Below are 22,245 nucleotides of genomic sequence, written 5' to 3'. Positions count from 1 at the left end.
ACATATTAAGGCCATCCTTGCTCCTTTGTGCATGGTTTGTCAAGACTTGCAGCTTGAACAAAAATCATACTTCACAGTAAAATTAATTTCCTCCTTCAGAGCTTGCAAAACACGGCACCTCCTCTCATACCTGTAAGATGTCATCTGGGTCATCTTGAGCTGCCGCCACAAAAAGTTCATGTCGACACACAACTCCTTCTGCCAGGAAGTACTTCAAGATCATACGAGAGTAGCTATCATATCGGTCCTCCTCTAAAAAAGAAACAAAAGACAAGAACAATCAGAATTTGAGTGCGAGTGGAAAACAAAAAATAAACACACGCTCGGTCAATCAATGCCATTGTGCAAAAATTGTCTGAAGGGCCTAAGGAAATGATTTTGTGATGAACATTTTCCCGAAGAAAAATATATCAACCATTGGATCTTGTCTTGTTCTGGCCATTCATTCAGACACCACAGATCCAGAAGTTCATGACCACATCACAGTCGCTAACTGTAATTGATATAAGGACCACATTTGGTTTACCTTCGGTACGGAACAGCTGAAGTAGCAATCGACATGGCACAGAAACATAGGTGTTTCTGTGTGACCTGACTATCAAAGTGGAGCTGACATCTTCAGCTCTCTTGTTAAGGTCTCCACAGTGTCCCTGTCCACTTTCACCTATCATATCCGCAACCGTGGGCGGAGAGAGGGAGGCACCTGTCTTAAGCACTCACCTGACACCTCCCCCTGAACACAAAGGTACCCCAGCTGTCAGGACAACTGACAGGAGGAGGCAGAAGCGGGATTATATAGTGCCTGTCCTCAAAATGCTCACCGACGTCTGGTTCAATCTCTCTGCTTTTTGTGTGAATTCTGCTGGCAATGGCATGCTTTCATTATTATGTTTCTACATCAGGTGTATTTATTACCATAAAGTGGGTTTAAAGGCATATAAAAGTTACATGAGAGACATTTAAACACAAGTGGAAAGGGAAATTCTCAGCTGGTGGTGGCATTACAGTCTCATTTAGATGAGTGTCTCCAACATTAAATGGACAGGCAAGTGATTCCAAACACTGAAACCGTTTTCCCTAAGGTAGCCTTTCTCCGTGCACACAAAGCGGCCACCCGGCCATTCCCCACCCCAAATTCACAAGCATCATCACCAGGAACCCCCCCCCCCCCGTATCAGGGCACATAACTCTACCCAGCATGCTGCTGCTGCTTCCTGTCACAATCATCATTTTGTAAAGATTTCGTAGGCCTCTCCATACAATGACAAACTGTGGGCTCAAGGACAAAGGCAGCAGTGACAGTTTAAGGTAATGGGCATACAGCTGACAGTTTGGGAATGACATCCTGACGTGTCATCCTGAATCATCCAGAGAATTCCCCCCTCCCACGTTCCCGGTCTATGTTCTCACCTACGGACTTAGGGTGGCACAGGAAATTCCATGGCTCTTCAATTTGTTGTCGGTGGGGCTCCCTGTTCTCTTATTGATGGGTTTCTAGGTCAGCAGGCCTTTGTGGCTTTCAGCAGGCCCCACAAAGACTCCCAGATGGGCCCTCTCAAGATGGGGCCTATTGTGGCTGTGTTTCTATGGGAGCCTTACAAATGGAACCTCCAGGAGTCATTAGGCTGTTGAGGCGGGGGGTAAGGGAGGGGGAGTGTGGGGGGGGGGGGGAGTGGGGGGGGGGGGGGGGGGGTATACGAGCAACAGGGGGTGGAGGACGGTCATATCTTTGAGGGAGATCAATCACTCTGGACAGTCATGGCATGATTTTTTTCTTCTCCTTTTTATTTTATGGGATTGGGACTGAGGTTTGGTAAAGAGGGGAAACGCCTTTGTTTCATTTGCCCTCAAACAGGAGAGTGTGAGTGTCCTGAATCATATCTGCTAAACCCGGAGGGGGAGGAGACTAAATATCTAGGTCAGGGTGTTTTCCCCCTTGTATGAATCTCTGGTCTTTAGCATTTCTACTGAGCAGCTCAAATTCATTTAGGGCATACGCCAGGTAAACTAAATATGGACACTTAATAAAAAAGCACTTGAACTGAATCACTGTTGTAAATTATATTACAAAGGTGGGCAGTATTAGGCTACCGTTAAATGCCAATTAGCAACATCTGTCGGGCCCCATATACTGTATATGCCGGACATATTTCTATTGTTAAGCTTCAACTTGTGACCGTTGTTCCTCTTAATCAATTCAATTTGTCTGTGTTAGGCACATGTTGTTAGGATGTTTTAGATTGTTTACCATTGACACATTCAAAACTGCAGTTTCTAAACGGATGACTTGACCTCTTTGGAGCTGTTAAATATACAAGTTACAGCTGAAAAATCCTGGTTATTATCATATTTTTTTCTCTTTTATAATTGTTGCAGTTCGTCATTGATTTCACAAACATTTTATTGTATTCTGTATTGCATGTATAATATTAGCAATTTTGATGTCTTTACTGTCTTAATATCTTTTTATTGTTTGTACGTTTTATGTTTTTATGCCGCCTTGCAGCCAAAAGTATGTTCTCTCAATAAAGATCTGAACTGAACAAATTGTCATGAAACTTAATATAAGCTATAGAAAAGTATGTAAATGTGATTAAATAACTTCAGGGTTGTTTTTTCATAGAATGTTGCCGTACATTGTCACTGCATCTCCTGTAGTTATACTATTATGCCTATTTAGTTTGACAGAGTAATAATTGTGATGAACTACTTTCAAAATATTTGTTGCGGTAATCTACACAAATACTAAACCTATGCGCAAATCTAAGATAACTCTCATTCAAAGTGCACTTTAAAGCTTTCAAAAAATGTAAACATGTAAAACAATGAAATAGTAATCACTATGGGTACATTAAAAGGAAAAACACATTCACTTAAACTAATGAAAACCTGACATGGTCAACATAATAAAAGCTGGAAAGCTTTGTTCCTTCTATTACAGAAACACAAGGGACGAGAGATCTTCAGACAGCAGCCATACTGAGCTGATCCCCCTCGAGTTGACAAATCAGGATGGACAGCTCAAGACACTTCAAAGGCAGACAACGACCAGTCTGATAATTTTATGTCTGTGTCTCACAAACAGGCCATCACAGCTAAAGGGGCAGACTGTAGGAGACGACTGCCTGAAACAAACACAAACAAACACCACCCACACAACAAAACAGACACACAAACAGCACAGTGTGCACACGCACACACACACACACACACACACACACACCACTCTTTCATAGACAAACACAAGAGAGCTCACACACGCATTTCACCTTTACTGGGTCTCTCATTACCAGATGAAACCAACCGTACATTGATTCCCAAAATGGAAGGGAAGAACGCATTAGTGTATAATCACTGACTCCTGCATCGATTGGGGGGGGGGGTGAATTAAAGGGCAAAGCAATATCATCAGTTGGTATAGGCCTTTGCTACACACAAATTACAGCTTCAAATGGGAAACAAGAATACCTTAACCTCACTGTCTACCATTTCATATAGCCTAGCCTATGATGAATGATAATAACAATAATAATACAGTGGAAGACATTTGTGTGCCTAGAAAACCCACTTGCTTTAAATGTACTTCCGAAAACTTCTATAAACACGTATGCAGATGAGCATATCAATTAATGATCACAGTGGACGTGTGAACACCTGGGATTCTAACTAGAGACCTTCAGGTCATTAGTCTGTTTGCCATTCTGCTAGACGCTGACGCGCTAACCACAAAGATCCGGAGAGACAGTATCATTAGCTGTGGCATGCTACAGATTTCAGCTTTGGCAATTTCTGACTACGCATGAATATATAATATACGATTGATTTCAGCGATGGGTTATTGCAGTGTCAGCTGAAGGCTATAATGAGTCAGAATAGAATATTCCTCTTCCTGGCTTAAAGCATTTTATATTGTGCATGATGTATCTTTCTGAACAGCAATACACTGACGTTTACAAGGCAACTTCCACTGACAGTTGTTCATTACTTGCAACTTTTTTCCTCCCCTTCAGTTTGAGCAAACAAAAAGGAGATGGCTTCAGGTGTGGAAACATTGCTTACAGTACTACGATAAGCACGTCAAACTTGCTCTGGAAGCCGAAGAACAAAAAGGCTTGCTGTACTTCAGGAGGAGTCAACTGTTGCTGTGTACCGTGGAGTCACATGCGCTGCATTCACAATTCATATCTCAAGACTTAGGCATCTGATAACAATGTAATAAATGACGAGCATAAGTAGTGGATGTAGTTATAGTACCTGCTTATATAATATAATGCTATTAGGTATCACATGTGCAGTTGAACTTCCTGGAAAAACGTTCTCCTCCTCAGTGGGGACTTCATGCTGCATCAGTGAGAGTAACACAAACGTCTAACAAAGCTTTTAAGCTGTTCTGTCCAATCACACCACATTTGTCTCAACAACTCTTATGTGTATATATATATCACATTATGGAGGTAATTATTCCATTTAAGTCAAGTCAAGAGGCTCACCTATGAGAAGTACTGTTCCAACTGCTAACCCGCCACCTGTTTGCAAAGACATACAAAAGAAAAATTCAAATATCACTGTTTTTTTTAATAACATCAGTCACATATTACAGACACCGTCTCACTCTGAATCAATGTGAACCACTCGAGACCTCCCTTTGCTCAAGTACGGCTTCACTCTCCAGTCTCCACAGCTGTGTATTCATCTTTATAAGAAATTAGGCCTTTTTCACAGCAGGCATTGTGACTTACCTTAGAAGGAAAACAAGTGTTAATAAAAACAGTAATAAAGGCTGCTTTCTATTCAAGTGTCCCAGTAAGCAACACAATCAACACAATAGCAGTACCTTGAAACTGAAGCTTCGTTGTTAACACCGGTGCTTTTGTGACATGTTAAAATATCTTCTGTTTAAAGGGCCAATTGGCGGACTGGATATCTGAAGAGGTGTCTCTCTCTCTCTCTTTGTTTTCACACTACTTACGGTGAGAGCTTTATTAAGCTTGCTCAAATCTAAGACCCCTGGTAGACTAAGAGCATTTCATGCCAGTCCTTGATTATTCTGGCTGCTTTAATCAAGCAACACAGATTTTTTTTAATTTAACTCATAATGTTAGTGAGACTTGCTTGACCTTTAACCTGTGTGCCAGCGCATGAGAGTATATGGCTGTTAATCTCAGACAACAGAGGTCCTGATAGGTTTGGGTTGAGAGAACAAGAAAAGTGAAACCCCCACGGGTGCCACATCTGCAAAATTCAGCATAGTTACAACACAATTATGTTATAGAGAACAAGCATGAAATAGATCATATAAAATGCTTTGCAGGTCAAATAAACAAGAAACCGGGCATGACACAATGTTTACATTCACGCAAGTTAAATTATCAGTTCTACAAATAGCTTGCACCAGAAGAAAGCAGTGGCCCTTATCAGACAAAGGGACACAAACAAATTCAATCAATTACTACTCAAAGATGCAAGATATACGTCTATATTACAGGGGGGTGAAATGCCATACAATGTTGAATGGGACCTGGCATGGCTTTCAAACATGGCGGAGAATATAAAGACGGTCCCCATTTAAGCTTTGAAAGTCTGAATGTGGATGAGGATAGGAAAAATCTGAGGTTGTTTTACCTCATTTTAAGTTGATCTATTTTTAGTTTATTTGCATTATAATGGCTTAGAAACAACCAGAGAGGGATATTCCACATAAGATATTTGAAGACACCACACTATCATACACTGCTGCATTCACACAGCTCGTAGCAAAACAATTATGTCAAGTTGTGATACACAACTTTTGATGTCTTATGTTATGAATCTTAACAACATATTAATTATGTGGATATTGACAGCCCTGGTACTGAAACACATGATGCTAATTCTATGAAGACATTTTATTTTACAATGATGATACATGGAAATGCATATTAAACAGGGATATCAAATGTTTTTGGGGACTATTTTGGTCCTTGGCTTAAATCAAACAAAGTAGAGAATGCTTCATTTTTGGCATCAGCTTAATTGCACATTAACTTATTCACACAGCTCCAAGCAAATACTTTTCCGTGTGCTATGGACATTTCCATGTAGAATACAATCATAGTACGTGAATAGGTTTCGTACAGATTGCAGTGTCCCGATAGTGACAAAACTCCATATTCTGTAACAATCACACATTCCCTCTTTGATAAATTAATCACTGATTATCTAGTAAACCTAACGTTGAGATACACCGTTAGCCTGTGTAGCTGGCGCTAACGTGACACCTCAACAGCAGACTGACCGAGTAGATAGTCGAGTGACGTGACACCGGTCGACACTAAGAGTTGTCCATTTTGAACCGATGGTCTGGTGCCAGGTATGGAGATTAACTTGGTCCTCGTTTTCTTCTGAAAACTCGTAGTATTGAACGGCGATCGCTCAGCGGAGGGTTTCCCCACAGCGCTCATGGGGGCCGCCATACTGCTTTAACGTGGTGGACGCCTGCTACTGTTTTGGAGCGCCTTGTCCAATCAGAGAAGACGTTGGTGGCGCTCGACCAATGAGGGCAGCGATTGTTACGGGGCTGTGTGCGGAAGCTGTCAAAATGAGTTTGTTATGGTAGATGCATGGTTGGAGCGTTGAATCACTCAGTTAGTAGGTGAGTAAAGCTAAAGTCGCTGGTATATCTTTATCCTGTTTACATATATGTGAGCTTATGTGGTCTTGCGATGGCCAGCAGCTATTCTGTGCCTACACGAGTCACTTGATGCATGGGTTTGTATCGCCATGACCTTGTTGGTTCATTGCATAACTTTATTGTAGAATCAGTCCCTTCGTTTACCATTACAGCTCATCTCTTGCTTAGCAGACAGAGTACAATGAACCTCTATTAAAACAGGTAATTGTTGCATGGCAGAGGAACAAGCTGTTTACAGGATGCATGGTATATCACGCCACAATACGACTTTTATCGTAGATGGAAGTGTGAAGAACATCGCCGACACGTGTGAATAGGGAAACATATGTTTAATAAGCAGGAATGCTCCGCACACTTACTTAATTCACTGCATAATGGATTGAAAGAGTTTGTGACAAGGAGCATACACTCTGTTTTAACACACACACACACACACACACAGCAACGTGTAAAGGTGACATTACTCACACGTATGTAAAGCAGCCATAACTGCTAAGAAAATTGACAATTTTAGACGAAATTTGACTTCACAATATTTCATATATATAACTATACATAAAGATAAAATATATATAAACATATTAAAACTATTGTATTTAACACAGACAAAAAAAGCTAATTACTGTAGTATGACACATAACTTTTAAATTCTAAATGTAAAAAAACAGAAATGCTTTGTTCCAGTGCATTGCTGTCAAATGGGGTATATTGTGACGTTAGCCACAGTCTATCAAGAGACTATATCGCATAAGCTCCATCGATCAATTATGCCAATTCTATTCTATTCTATTTTATTCTATTGTATTGCCTGTAAATGCATAACCTTTGTACAAACAAGATAAATGAATCTGTCAGTCTACTAATTCACATCCTTATGACAGGGTAGGTGTTATGTAATGTGATGTAATAAATAGGTCATCAATTGCAGTTGTACAAGTGCATCAGCTTCATGTGCCTTTGCACATGGGATCAGCTGTATGTCAATTGCCATGCATGTCCATTTCTGGTTGTATAGACTGTAGTTATTGTAACCTGACAGTGAATGTAAATGTGAAACCCTGTGCCTCACTTCCCTGATCACATTCCATTTTAACTCAGCAGGTGTAAAGGCGAGAGGAGGAACGCGGTCCGTGCATGAAGTAGGAAGACACTGCAGCTCAAGAATAGCTGTGGATAGACGTGGTGAGCACCAGCAGCTTCTGAATAACACTCTTAGCTTAAAAGTTGTGAGTTATCATCACAGGTTATTGATAACGCCAACATAGAGTATTCCTGCATAATCTGATCTAAACCAATTCGGCTAACCCAATGATGAACTGCTGTCTTTTTAAATGCATTCATGTTACTGGTAAGTTTTCCTAGAACATAGTATTAAAGTGGAGAATTTAAGATCCAGTTGTAGTCTTCTTGAAATGGGAAAAATCAGTTCCATTTTGAGCAATTTTCTATTTCAAATACACAACAAAGATATATTAGATTTCACCATTGTTAAACACGTTGTATTTAAGTGCAGTCATTTCATTTAATATAATGTTTGATATAGATTTCGAGCGGTCCACAATACATTCTGATATTTTAAATAATATTGATAATATATTTTGGATTTCATATCACAAAGCTAAGTATTACAACAGTATAATCCATTTCAAATAATTGATCACATTGTGACTTCTCTTCTGTATGCTGAAGAAATACTTTGAACTGGTATATGAGTTTACAAAAGAGGTTCAGCACTAAAATGTGTAATGTTTAAATCGGCGCTCTGCTCAGCAGCTAATAGACATTTTTCATAGAAGACATTTTGATGATGGATATTCATTAAGCTGCTTTAGTTACAGGGTCACTTTCTCACTGTCATGGAACACTTGAATAGAACGGAGGCATCCTTATTGTTAAGTAACACCTGTGGTTTTCCTAATATGACGAGCTAAAATGTCTGCTGTCAGAAGGGCCTGCTGACGATGGAAACCTATCTCGCATATATATCAAGAACTCTGAATGTTCTGTCAGATCAGACAAACTGGCAGGGGAAAGGCCAGTTCCTATTGTACTGTATAATGTCCACTTATTATGTCCACGACTTATGAGTGATCAGTTTAATCCTTAAGACAGCTGTAAAAAAGCTTTGTGAGGCAGAGAGAGGCCAGAGGCAACACACGATCACAGGACACTGTAAGGCTCCAGAGGAGGCAATAGCCCAACTGCTCACTTTACAAATGCTCTCAGCAGAGGCAGTCCTGCTGTTTTGACAGTACTGTTGAGATTTATATGTGCTGACAGGAGACCAGGGGAATATATCATGACTGACAACACTGGGCATTGTGGAAAGCCTATATGAGACAAATAAGATGTACTGCCTGACCTGCATCTCAGACGGAGGAGAGCCTGCTTCAGCAGTAAAACGTGCAGGATGTAGGAGTACATTGTTGTGGAAACTTTTGTTCTCTAGAGTCACCTTATTTCCAATTGTCTCAAATCCCAATTTAACCTGTGGGCTCTGTAGCACAATTCAGTCTGTGGAAGTGTATATACAGAAGCCTAATTGTACAAAAAATAACATAATTTCCCCCCTTTTCAATGTGTCATCTGTACATGTTTTCCTGTAGCGTTTTTGTCAGTTTTATCAGTCTCTGTATCTGATTGAGCTATATAATGGCAGCAGTCATAACATGTCAGACCTTTCCTGGTCAGATTGTTTTGGTTTCTTCTGTGTAATTCTGCCATCAGTGTGGAACAGCAAGAAGCGGTACACTTCTCGTGTCCGGGGGATGCAAGATTATCATCAACGTGGGACCATATTTATTTTGTTAGTGTTGAAAGTGAAGTTATATTCTAAGGGCACAACTACAATAAGGGTAGGATGGGTTTTGTACGCAGCTAATTTTGTCTAAAGATTGGACTTTTCCATTTTGTTCAACATCCCATATTTTGAATAGCATTATTTTTAAATTCCTTTTTTGCTGATATGGCATGAAATACAACAAGCCATATTTAGCTTGAAAAATATATTTAATTTAGAATGGAAGTAAGTCACATTCATGAAAATCATAGGTTTGCTTTTAGGTTGAGGTGTCTGTCATGAGCTAGTGTTAAAATATATCAGGCTTTGTCGGGAGCAGGCGACTGCAAAACACAAACTCCTTTGTGAATCTGATACAACACCAGATAAGATCTCTCATATTCTCTCAGCACCAGGCCAGCGCCATGCATTCGCTTGTGGTCAATACAATAAGGCTTAGCGGCTGATTTTTCCATTCTATGTAATTGGCTGGGGACTCTGTCAACCCACACTTCCTTTTCAATTCATAGCAGTTGTATTCATATCACTTGGCTATTATTTGCTCTGGCTGACCCATTGATTGTAGGTTTAAACCCTCAGCTCTTCAAATAGTAACCTCGCTCAGCTGTTTCACGGCTATGTTGCTGTTAGCAACAATGAAAAGAGCAATATGGAGATCAGTTGCTTCAATTAAGCCTCTAATAGAAGGCAGACTTAGAAGAGATGGGGGCTAGACACATAGTACTCTGTCACTGAGACTTTTACATCTGCCACTCTCCATCCAGCCAGGTGTCTGTGTCTGAATCAGCAGGATTATCTCTGATTGGACTGATAGTTGAAACAGACCCCCCTGGTTGCCAAACCTCCCTTTTATAGATCATATTAAGATCAAATCAAGCTCTGCGCAACAGGACTAATGCCCCTCCTTCCTCTGCCTTCTGCTGCCCAGAGGAAGACATCAGAGGTGGGATCCGTCCCCTTCTCTTGTGCCTGCTCCTCCAGACTCCCTTCCATCTGGGATCCTCAGGGAGAAAAAGAATATCTGACAAGGGGCTTGTAAGCCTCTTAGCCCCCCTGTTGCCCAGCTCTCTCTCAGCCCATGTTTTCCTAATTTAGTTGTGTAAGGAGTCCGCTGCAAGGCCCTTATATGCTGTTTCGATTGTGATTCTCTTTGTGGTTCTAATAGACTTGCCATGTTTATCAATTAACACTACTCAGTCAGTGGCAGGTTCAAACCTCTTGAGACCAGTAGCGGTAATTCCTTTTGGAATATTTCCTTATGGCGTCAATAATGTTTGTATAATCAGGTATCAATGTCAGTGTGCTGTTATTAACTTCCCCTTCGCTACATTGTCTTTTGTTTGCTGTTCCTACATTAACCGAGTTTCCACCTAAATGTTTTTATGATACTCAGCAAAACGCAATGGAACTGCCAGCATAACATTGGTCAGAAAAATGTACATTTTTTGTCATGTTTATTTGAAGCCCAGAGTTTTTACAATCCAAACATGTATTTTTATAGAAATATCTATGACATTGTTAATGGTGTCTTTATCTATAAATCACATCCTTTATGACATTTCATGTGTGTCGATGCATCCTGATACCAACATTCTTTATTATATGACAATAGGCTTTTCACAAAAACTACTTTTGATGGATGATATATTTCACTAGAAATATTTGCGATGGACATTTGCGATTATTGTCATTTTAAGACTATTTCTATGCCACTGATATAATGATAATTTAATAGCATAAGAATGCAAGCACACCCTTTCATAGAGCAGTAGACTTTTTATTTCCTGAGAATATTCAGACATTGGAATTGGAATGTGAAAAAAATAATAAAATAAACCACACAACCAAAAAAATAAATACATTTGATTTATAATGGAAACCCTGCTGTTTGTTCTGGCATCATGTTGGCTAAAATGTTGGTGACATTCTTGTGTAAACAAACATCAAGGTCATGTCCACATATTTAAAGATAATTCAATAACGTAATTATCGTTGCAGGCAATATCCAACATATCCAAGGTCAACGTTTTAGACACTATATCCATTTTCTCGTGGATGTGTCTGTCATAGCGACGCTCAGGAAGCCTCTTCATTCTTGTCAATGCAGGCGGCAGAAATACACTTCGTCCACATTTTATTTTTGCAGTGTCTGAAATTGTACACATGAAGTGCTTTTGACAGCTTGATCGACACGGTGATAAGACATCCCCATTATTGCTGCACTTTATGCTCAGAAAAAAATAAAAAAATCATTCATCTACTTGTGATTGCTCTGCCCTGAGTGAACTGGCCTCCCTCAGTAAGAGGATCACAGAGTTAAACACACAATGAGGTGTTTCCGTCCACAGCTATTCATTTGGGATCCCCCTCTTTGCCCCACTGTAGCGCTGTGCCACGGGAGGTCGGTGGTCACAGATGGTTCTGCAGAGAGGGCTGCGCTGACTTTCTTTGTTTTCCCATGAACATGTTTGGTGTGTAATCCTGGATTAACGGAGAGACTTTGAGTTAATTTACAGCTGTAATACAGCATTCAATTAATGTTGGCGCTCCCCAACACACACATGTGCTGGGTATTCGGGGCAAGAGATAGTGTTGGCTGCCTGGCTCTTTGCTCAGGGGACTAAGAGGTATTAGAGATCCAATCAGAGGTCTCTGTGGACGTCCACCTCATTCGATATCCCAAAGGAGTCACTGCAGCTCATATACACTTTCTATGAAACACATAAGTAATGCTTTTGTCTGTGCACAGTCACACCACATGCGCACACACACAGGCACACACTATCAATGACAGAGGGTGCCTCAGAAAACCAGGCGGCTGCATATGGACTCTCTTGATATCAGTCACTGGCCGTGTGATCTTGTTATGCAAAGTCCCTTAATCCCTACCTATGATGAATGCAGGTCGAAATGGAGGGGGGATCTGAAACAGAGATATGAGGGCAGCTGTAAGGGAGGCTGTCCGCTGTGCTTTGCGAATGAGTGCGAGCAAAGATTCCTGATCCCCAGCCTAGCAGAAGGAAGAGCCCATGTGAGATCATGTCTGAGGGTGCATTACAGTACCGCAATGACAGAGATGCTGGTGGAGGAAGCTGAGGGCTAGACAAATGGAGCTGAACATGTCGCCTTTGTGCAGACCTAGAGATTCACATTAAACTTTAAACCACTTGCTTCCCAATAGAGGAATTATAGGGCCAGAGGTGTCGTTGTACCAGCTGTGGGAGGACTGACTTTACAGTTCCTGTTGAACAGATCAAGAGACCAGTGCAGAATAACCCAGGAAAGGGGCACTTCATTTCATCCCTGTGCTGAGCGTATACGTGTCCCCAGTCTGCCGTTATTCACAGTGGCGGCAAAAAGAAGAGGGTTGCCAGGGGTGATCAGGACACGGGGGGAAGAGTGGAGTTGCGGCACACAGGGAGGTGAAAGGATGGAGTTGGTCTTTTTTGGATCAGAGAGGATGTGGAGGGTTTAATAGTGTGTGTGTGCGTGCGTGTGTGCGTGTGTGCGTGTGTGTGTGTGTGTGTGTGTGTGTGTGTGTGTGTGTGTGTGTGTGTGTGTGTGTGTGTGTGTGTGTGTGTGTGTGTGTGTGTGTGTGTGTGTGGCAGAGGGGGGTAATGGGATTAGGGGTAACACCTTTGGCAGGGCTGGGAGAGCCACCTGACACCCGGTCTGTTGGGGACCCGGGGAGAAAGGGAGGTGGAGGTGGTGGGGCAAGGGAGAAATTGGGGGTCTAATCCATGTCCATCTTTGGGAAGTCATTCTCAGAGCTCTGAGGATTTGGGGCTTTGGTTTCCGCTCTACTTGCTTTTGTTAATAATACCCTGGGAGGGAGAGAAGACGTGGAGAGAGAAAGAGGGAAAGAGACAGAAGGAATAAGGGAGACGGAGAAAAAGGATTTCTTTACCCTGTGGTGGACTGGCAGGACAGCGGCCTGAGCTAAAAATGTATCAAGTACAGACTTTCCTCTAAGCCAAGCTGTATCTGTTCTTTTCAAAAAACATACAGTTTCAATCTGTTTGTGTATTTGCATGCGTGTGTGTAGGTGTGTGTGTGCAGGTGTGCCTGCGTACACACTGTGCACGGCAGTGTGTAAAGATTGACTTACTTTCTTCTGTCCATCCAACAGGTTGCAGCTTTAGTAAAAGTCAATAACCTGAGTGCGGCTGGGATGTTTGCTCAGAAGACACACGGGTAGTCCTTGTGTGCATTTGTTTGAGGGCGGGTGGAGGGTTGCTGGGGGTGTCTTTGTGTTTCTATGGTGTTGACAGAAGTTGATAACTGCTCTAATGATTGTGGTGGTCGTGGAGGCAGCACAGTGTCAGGGACTAGCTGCACACGTTGCTGAGCTGCTTGGCTGGATGTGTCACAGCCTCTGTGTTTGTCCATCACCTGAGCGCAAGGTGTTGATTGGTCCATCCTACACAGGATCAAAGTTCAGGGCAGTTTTCTGGTGTGAACTGGCCGCTCAGCCTCTGAGAATGAAACACCAGGGAATGTGCCATCTTAGCAGTAGGCCAACTGTGACAACCTTGTCCACACCTTTGGAAATTAAACCCCAAACAGCTTTTGTTTTTAGAAATCCTGCAAAGGACATAAGCCTACCATAAATGGATCAAACATTAAATCCTTCCCTCACTACTGTATTATGGAGAATATGATAACTACGTACGCCGACATTGTGCAATAACCTGTGGTTGTGTTTTGTGCTGTAGGTGGAGATGTTCCGCAGTGTGCTGGGGAAGACTTTGGGGTTTGTGGGCTACACAGTCCAGTATGGCTGCATTGCACATTGTGCCTTCGAATACATTGGAGAAGTTGTGGTGGTGTGTATTATTTTATAGAATTTATAATTGATAATTATTGTTCTGAAGTTCAGTTTACTCATCTCTGCACAATAATTGTTTTTCTTGTTGCTTCAGTGTTCAGGTCCATCCATGGAGCCAACTATTGTCAACCATGATATTGTCTTCTCTGAGCGGATGAGTCGTCAGCTTTACAAAATACAAAAGTGGGTGCCAGTCGTGGATCCATATGAAGATACATTTCACAACACTTATTGTTTTTGTTTGTTTCTCAAACAATGAAAGCAATTTACAAATAGATAAAACAAGATATATTTATATATATGTATCTTTTTTTCTTTTTTTTTCTTTCAGGGGTGATATAGTAATTGCAAAGAGTACATTTGACCCAAGTATGAATATTTGTAAAAGGGTTATTGGACTGGAGGGTGACAAGGTCTGCACGAGTTCCCCATCAGATCTGTTCAAGGCCCACACGTATGTGAGTATGTTTGCATTTCTTATACATCCTGTGATACCATGGAAGGTTCCATGTAGCATTTTTAGAGTCTCTTTGGAAGAAGAAAAGGTTACAAAGATAAAGTAAAATTGAGAATGACTGAAGAATGAGTTTACAACAAAATTCTTGGTAGTTTGTTTCACTGTAAAATGACAAACAGAATCTCTATGCATAATGCAAAACCGTCTCTCAGCTTGTCTTTGGTTTTCTTTGTGTCTGTGTGCCGCAGTCTATAGACGATCATCGTTGTTTACATTTTAGACCGCACACATCCATTTTGTGTCATTGGTCAAAATATCAGCTTTTGACAACACCTATATTTCCTCAGAACAGTGATAAAACCAGAGAGTGAGCAGGGGTTCTGCTGCTGAAACCACTGTCATTGCTTTTCTATTACTACTCTCCCCAACGCCCACAGCTCAGGCCTGCAATCTCTCTGAAGCCTGTTAGAGTTAGTGCCAGCCGAATGGACAGACTGATGGGTGGGCGGAGGTGTGTGTGTGTGTGTATATGTGTGTGTGTGTGTGTGTGTGTGTGTGTGTACGTCCACAAACCAAAGGTTGCGTTGCATGTTACGTGTTGCATGTTTTTGAATTGTATGTGTATTTTATAGACTATGGGCAGACTGTTGAATAAGTTCAGCAAAACATAGCATAAGGTCAAGCCTGTAAGTGTCATTCAACAAATGAAATAGGAAATAAAGAGGTTTCCTCTTCTACTTGCTTCACCCACACATACAGGGGACTGAACTTGTAATGGGTGACATCATTGTGTTGTGATTCGTGATCCCAGTATGTAAAGACAGATGATCAATTTGAGCCATTTTTAAACTTTTCGCTGCTATATTTTTTGGATGCTCCTTCAATTTCCTTCAGTTATATCTCAAAACCAATCCATACATGACAATACCTTGATGGCCACTTTGTAATTCTTCAAAGCTGTCAGTTCATTAGTCTGTTGTCTAAAGTCAATCAATCCAAATCAAGACCATGTGGATCTGCTTCCCACTCATTATGAATATGGTTCGTGAGTTATATGTTATGGTTCCACACATCAGGGTTACTTACACTAATTCTAAAGGTATGGTTTTGCTTATGAACTCATACACCTCAGTTGCCTTTGTTGCCTTTTACACTGTAAATAATTACAGTTCACACAGATACGATTCATAGTAGCGACAATATACACAAGTGTGTTGTATAATATAATACAAGGGCCTCTGTTCAGTCAATGCATGTTGTTAATAATTGTTTTGTAGGGCTGCAATTATCAATTCTTCCTCAATCGAAACAATTAGTTGTTTACAAAACTGAAGCAGAATAATCAGTTAGATTAGCAAATAAATCTGTTGAACAACAAATTGATTGTCACAACTGTCACATCAGACTGCTTTTGTTTCTGCACTGCTTCAGTTCTATGTCATACATGCAGCTCAAATAGTGCTCATTTTTGAAAACGTAGAACTGCTTCATTTGACAAAGTATTGATTCCTAACAGTGTTGCATTGTATTTGACCCATCGAATCATTGTTTTTCAAATACAGGAAGATAAGAAATATCTGTTTCAGGGCTGAAAGAGATATTTGTAAGCCTCAAAGATGAGTTACAGCAAATGGACCTGGAATTGTTTTAGGTATTTGGTGGATGACAGGAGTTGTGCTCACAGCAGGAATAGAGAGAGAAAAAATATTGATAGAGTTCATTATTTCTTTTTTTTTCGTTTTCGGGGAGGGACAATTTCCCCCCTTGAAACCGCATATATAGGCTCAAGTAAGTGACACTGTTTTGTTTTTTCGTCAAGTTTTGCATGTGTATTTGTAATACTATGCCACTCTAAACATTTGTCAGCTTCACAAACAAAGCAGGTCAGAAGCTTGAAATAACCACTGGGCTAGTCTTCACAAAGGTCATTGTTTATAATATCGCCCAATATATGCTACAATGTTCATTTGTTTAACTCCCAGGAGCCAAATCACTGGCTTTATGTGGCAGCATTTAAGGTAACTGTGAAAATACCCGCTGTTAACAAACATGTTTGGGCTCCCTTAGGGAATTTCTTTCCCCAGAGGATGTATCTGTTTGTGTGTGACTATTAGGATGGTGTGAGGCATTATGGGTGGACCTGTAAAGAGGAAGATTTTGGAAGGCAGTGGTAGATCCTGTCATCACATCTTTTTTTTGATCTGACAGGTCCTCTCAACCCTCAGAGATCCAGCAGTGGACTAATTGCCCTGTCACCTTTTTAGGAATCATTTCTGTGTCTGAGCTATTGTGTCAAAACAATGACACTTGATCCCTAATATTACAGCAAAGAGAGAGGTGGACAGAGAGAGATGAAATGTCCCCATATGTTCTCTTCTTTTCAGTAAAGATAGACGGAGTAATACGGTGAAAGATGAACTCTATAAGCCTGTATGTATTTAAGCTGAACATAATTCACCACCTCAATCATGTTAACATAATGAGCACTGTAATGGTGTGGCTGTTAAACAACACACCTCCACCGCGAGGAGATCTCCGGTTTCAGTACCTCTCGACACGTCTCTGACAGGTACACAATGCCTCGCTTCGACCCAGCCTACAACCGCAGGACAGGTTCAATTTCTGCCTTCCATCATACCAGAGCCGCCAGCAGAGCGGATCAAAGTGACTCCACATCCTGATACTAAAACTCTGTGTTAGGCCGACCTGGATCTTTGGAAATCATTGTGGTTGGAAACATCTGTTGATGACAGTCAAAACCACATGTTTATACGGTTTATGTGCCAAACTAAGGAATGACTTGGGTGTTTCCACACTGCCCTGTCTACAGAGAAACTTCTGAAACACAACCTTTTATGTGCATGCGACAAATTAAGTGACGCTTATTTGCAGGTGCTTTAAACAGGAGCAGTATTTGAGTCAAGGTTGGGGCATTATACCTCTGCTTTGGATCAACGTAGTTTTAATTCAGAGCATCGCCTTCGACTCACTACCCCCCCCCCCCCCCCCCCCTCCCCCTTTACACACACCTGCAACTTGCAAAGTGATATGCTAAGCTTTTATCCTCATACTGGCCACAGTACAGCAGGTCAAGTTTCAGACCTCTTCACTTTTCTGAGTTTTCTGAAATACTACTTGGTTGATCCCTGAAGTACTTTTGTCTTTACCCAGGATCTAGTTTCTCTTTGAGGTCATTTATTTTACGGCACTCAAATTGAAGTGCTTACTTTAGCTGTTGTCCATCGGATTGATTGACCTTCATTGTGTTATTACTCAGACTGGATCCTAAATATATCAGAAGTGAAGTTTGTGTGTGCTGTGGTTTCACCAAATTCTGGATAGCCGCTTGGAATTTCTTGACCAATTCTCTACGTTTTTTATGGATGAGCACAACGAAGATGATGCTTATTTTTTTTATAGAAGATGAGGAGAAAAGGGGAGTTCTGCTTTGGCAGATGACAAACGTTGGTGTTTCTTTTTCCTGTGCTTGGGAGCCAACATATGTTACCATGTTAATGAGGTGTAATGGTGGGAATCCAGCATGCTGACATATGGTTCTCAGATGACTCCTTTAATGATATTCATTTGCGTCGTCGTTATTTGGTGAGTTGTTTACCTCATGTTAGGTCAACATGTCACTGGCTCGTGATTATGTCACATCATCTGTCTCAATTATCGAATATGAAACGAAATGCAGCATCCCACAGCAGGACCGAAGACTAATCAGCGAGTCGGGTGATGGGACTAAGAAATACGAGCATAGGCGAAGATGTGACGTCACTTCTTTGCGGATAATATTCTCTTTCTATATTCGTGTTTTTCTCTTTCCCCCAGAAGACTTTTGCCGTTAAAAAGTTAGGCAACACAAAAATAGACTCGTGGATTGTGATGCCCATTATGACAATATAATGTGTTGTTGATCCTGTCTGCACATATAGGGGGGACAGCGCACTTAATTAGGGCCTTGACAAGCCTACTCTCCTAAAGTGATGAGATTAATCATAATTGGTGTCACTGTGAATTAGAGCCCGCTTGGATAACCGCCCCACTGGCAGGTCGGACTACGGTGGAGACCCTTGGACACTGCTGCTAGCCGCAGCTTAGCCCTCTCTATCTCCCTTTTTTTTCTCCCTCTTGCTCTGTCTCCCTCTCTCTCTCTCTCTCTCTCTCTGCCCAGCTATCTCAGGCCCCTCTCTTGCTTTGCCCTCCCTGGGTAAGAGGGGCGCAGATCTCAGCCAACAGCCTAATGACCCCGTTTGAAGTTCTTTTAAATCCCCCCCGACCCTGCCTGTTACCCATGACCCCTCTCCTAAGACGGTTCAGGGTTAAAGAGGGACAGGCAGGTTGACGTTAAGATAGGCTGCGGAGGGAGGGACGGCTGAGGCGGCTCGCTGGGGGGTAGGGGGTGGGGTTAAGGTAGATTCTCACTACATCATAGAGCCACTCGCTTTTACATGTTATAGTTGCAATTTCAGAGATTTGATTTCTATCTGATTACTACATGTTAACCATTTTGTTTTTGCCCTCTTTCCATGTGCGTGGTGATGTTTTTAGGTTCCTAAAGGCCATGTATGGCTAGAAGGAGATAACCTTCGGAATTCCAATGACTCAAGGAGCTATGGCCCAGTTCCCTACGCCCTCATCCGAGGACGTGTTTGCTTAAAGGTAACAGAGGAGGTGTACTGTCTCTTGTTATGGATTTTATTTATTTTTTAACAAAATGTGATTTAAGCAAAATCAGAAATATAGTTTTGATTAAATCTCTGATGTATGGGTTCTAGCCGAGTTTGGTGTGTTTTTTTTTTCTTCTTTCGGCCTATCATTAGTCCGGTATGGCCATTTCTAAGCACAATTCAGAGACGCGAGTCAGTTGGAAGTTCAAAGCGAGTGTCTCTGATTGACCAAAGCCGGGACAACATATTGTCTAGCTTTCCATTCTGCTGTGTTGTCATGTCACTGGATGTCATAGCAACCACGACCCTGGAAACAGGTCAGCCAACCTTCTGTCCATCTGATTGGACAGCGGCACTCCACTGGAGGCCCTATTGCGACAGCTGATGAACTAATAAGATCTCTTATGAAATCAAATGCTTCATTAAAAACCATATTAGTAAATGTGTCCATAAGTGTTGCACATAATGGTTAGAAGTCCTGCATTTAGCTTTTTGTGAGTCTTACTGCTCTCTTAACCCATTGTTTCTCTATACCCTTTGTCCTACACAGCTCTGGCCACCGCATAGTTTTGGGACCCTCAGTGAAAGCCCGACCCGACGGATCATTAAGACTCAGAGTGACTCAGACTGACTCGTTCACTTTGTTTGTACAGTATGTTGCTGTTTTAAATGATTTTTGAATAAAGTTCATATTTATTTAGATTCTTTTTTTAATTTTAAAACATGGTTATTCTTTAAACATGCTGGTGTGATCAGCACCACGCAATCACACATGCTTCAGTTATACATTTATTTTAGTGTTTTATAACTGACAAGATTCTGTCATCTGGGACAGGCTGGTAGCTGTGCAGCACTATAAGAAGAGCGCGTGAAGCTTTGTCTCTGTGGAGCTGCTAATGGCAGAGAGTGGGCAGTGGCAATACACAAGGTTCATGTTGGGAATCATGATCATTAAGTAATAAGACACACAAATAAGTTTTAAATCAACACATTAGAGACCAAATCAGGCCTTTCAAGATTCACTGGGAGGGTTACCTGTGGTTGAACTTAACTGCTGAGATTAATTTGCTCTATATTAACAAGACAGACGTACGTGTGTTTTAAACAGAGATATCTATCTAAATCTATAAACTATGACCTCGGGAAATACATGTCTCATTCCTTTAAAAAAAATATTGATTTCATGTTTACCCTTTCTTAGTATTATGGTAAAACAAAAGCTCTCTTATTGTTTAATATTTAATTAGGCTGCCAGGGCAATTGAAAAAATGTTAACATTTCCCATTTAACCATACAATATTAATACGCACTTAGTAAGAGCCTCACTCACCACTCAAAACAGTGTGTGTGTGTGTGTGTGTGTGTGTGCGTGCGTGTGTGTGTTGTGTCCAGGGTCTCACACCCAGTATGTTACATGCACTTAAGACACAGCATTATTGTCAGCTTTCTGTAGTAACCACACGTCATATATAGATGTGGTTTCTCTTATCAGGATAAAGGACAAAGAAAAACTTGCTAAACACAGCTACTTTAGAGAAACCTGACTTCTTAGTCATATATATATATATATATATATATATATATATACATATACCTTAAACCAGGTCTCTTAACTGGATTTTTACAAGAGCGCCTGTGCATGCCAAAGACTTAACAGTGGAAGTAATGTGGCAATAGTGTGAAGAAAAAGGAGCATTGCTGTACATGTGTTTTGTATCCAAAATAATTAAATCCAAGATTGGAATAAGCTGAAGCTAAAATATACTAGTCTAAGTAAAGCAGGTTCCACCCCTGGACAGCAGGTAATGTTCTAACACAAGCACAAACAGGAAAAACTGTATATTTTTTATCATTCTGCTTACTCTCACAAAAAAAGCCCTGCACTGCTGCCCACTTCTAGGCCTGCTCATCCTCCTCAGACCTTCCTGGACACGGGGACATAACAGCACATCCACATACTGAGCTGTGGATGCTCAGCTGGTCATTCTCCGAGGCAGAAAGGGACTCTTCTCCTTCGAGCTCCCGAGGGGAAGTGAGTTCCAGGCAGCCGTGGGTCCCTGTCCAGCTGCTTCCTCTGTCTGGAGGGGGCCAGAGGGTCAGAGACAAGGCTCCCTGTGACACTGAATTATCTGCCTGAGTGTGATTGTGCCTGCTGGGAGGGATGCTTAAGATTGTGGGAGCGTCTGTGTGTGTGTGTGTGTGTGTGTGTGTGTGTGTGTGTGTGTGCGTGCATATGAAAAATATTTATGCAGAGTTTTGCTTCAAGCACATCTTTGTTTCTCAAGGTTTAATATTCATCTGCTGCGTGTCAACACGGTGCCAGTCTTCAGCTGAAATGCTGACACAAGTAATCTTAGTGTGTTCCTTTAAAGATACTGCCCCATAGAGGGAGCTCTGACTGTTTACCAATGTAACTCGTGCCCTGCTGGATGACGAGCTGTTTATGATTTAAAGTACTGTTAACTAGGATAAATCTTAACAAGATTCACACCACCTAATGTACAAGTATCTGGCTTATTTCTTCTTCTCAAGGAGAGAGAGGCCAGTGTCACAATTATGCTCAACCAGACTCCCCTCATACCTAAGTTTGAGCTGCATATTATTTGAAGTATACGCATACATCCTGTATGTTGCTTTTGCTGTCATCCTTTGAGTTGTGTCAGGAGACCAGAGTTTCAAAGAGATGACCGGGCAGAGGTGTATATCATTATCATGCTGAGTGGGCACAAAGCTGGGAGTGAGGCAGGAAGAGATAGAGATCGGAAGAAACGGACAACAGACAGCTGTGCTGAGCTATGCAGCACCACAGAGGCAGGC

General features: G+C 41.5%; 2 protein-coding genes across 5 annotated transcripts in view; one reads left to right on the top strand and one right to left on the bottom strand.

Moving 5' to 3' along the window:
• elp4 (elongator acetyltransferase complex subunit 4) overlaps window positions 1-6,452 on the bottom strand; it is a gene marked incomplete at its 5' end in the record, with an annotated part of 51,786 nt that extends 45,334 nt beyond the window's left edge. For both annotated transcript variants that reach the window (XR_013767085.1, XM_079159089.1), the window contains 3 exons: window positions 131-252; window positions 4,491-4,526; window positions 6,275-6,452. Coding sequence is in view for 1 of the 2 variants with exons in the window: in XM_079159089.1 (XP_079015215.1) it covers window positions 131-252; window positions 4,491-4,526; window positions 6,275-6,452 (336 nt within the window). The remainder of the gene's footprint in view (window positions 1-130; window positions 253-4,490; window positions 4,527-6,274) is intronic.
• A 126-nt stretch (window positions 6,453-6,578) lies between these two features.
• Window positions 6,579-20,122, top strand: immp1l (inner mitochondrial membrane peptidase subunit 1). Of its 3 annotated transcripts, none has more exons than XM_079176222.1 (7): window positions 6,579-6,631; window positions 7,769-7,852; window positions 14,186-14,296; window positions 14,393-14,481; window positions 14,630-14,756; window positions 19,310-19,420; window positions 19,979-20,122. In XM_079176222.1, the coding sequence occupies exons 3-7, from the start codon at window positions 14,192-14,194 to the stop codon at window positions 20,057-20,059; spliced, it is 513 nt and encodes a 170-aa protein (XP_079032348.1). In that variant the 5' UTR covers window positions 6,579-6,631; window positions 7,769-7,852; window positions 14,186-14,191; the 3' UTR covers window positions 20,060-20,122. The 3 variants fall into 3 exon arrangements, with proteins under 3 accessions (XP_079032348.1, XP_079032350.1, XP_079032349.1); XM_079176224.1 differs by having other exon boundaries at window positions 6,589-6,631; window positions 7,772-7,852; XM_079176223.1 differs by lacking the exon at window positions 6,579-6,631 and adding an exon at window positions 6,685-6,747.
• Window positions 20,123-22,245: the final 2,123 nt, after the last annotated feature.

This window comes from Pholis gunnellus (assembly GCF_910591455.1).
Source record: "Pholis gunnellus genome assembly, chromosome: 1".
Taxonomy (NCBI): domain Eukaryota; kingdom Metazoa; phylum Chordata; class Actinopteri; order Perciformes; family Pholidae; genus Pholis; species Pholis gunnellus.
Note: the sequence above shows the minus strand (reverse complement) of the source record. Positions and strands in the feature narration are given on the sequence as shown.

Excerpts from the sequence above, each read along its gene's own strand:
- immp1l (XM_079176222.1), top strand. The coding sequence starts at position 14,192 with ATGTTCCGCAGTGTGCTGGGGAAGACTTTGGGGTTTGTGGGCTACACA. Across the intron at positions 14,482-14,629 it reads CAGCTTTACAAAATACAAAA|GGGTGATATAGTAATTGCAA; the intron begins GTGGGTGCCAGT and ends TTTTTCTTTCAG. Across the intron at positions 14,757-19,309 it reads TGTTCAAGGCCCACACGTAT|GTTCCTAAAGGCCATGTATG; the intron begins GTGAGTATGTTT and ends TGATGTTTTTAG.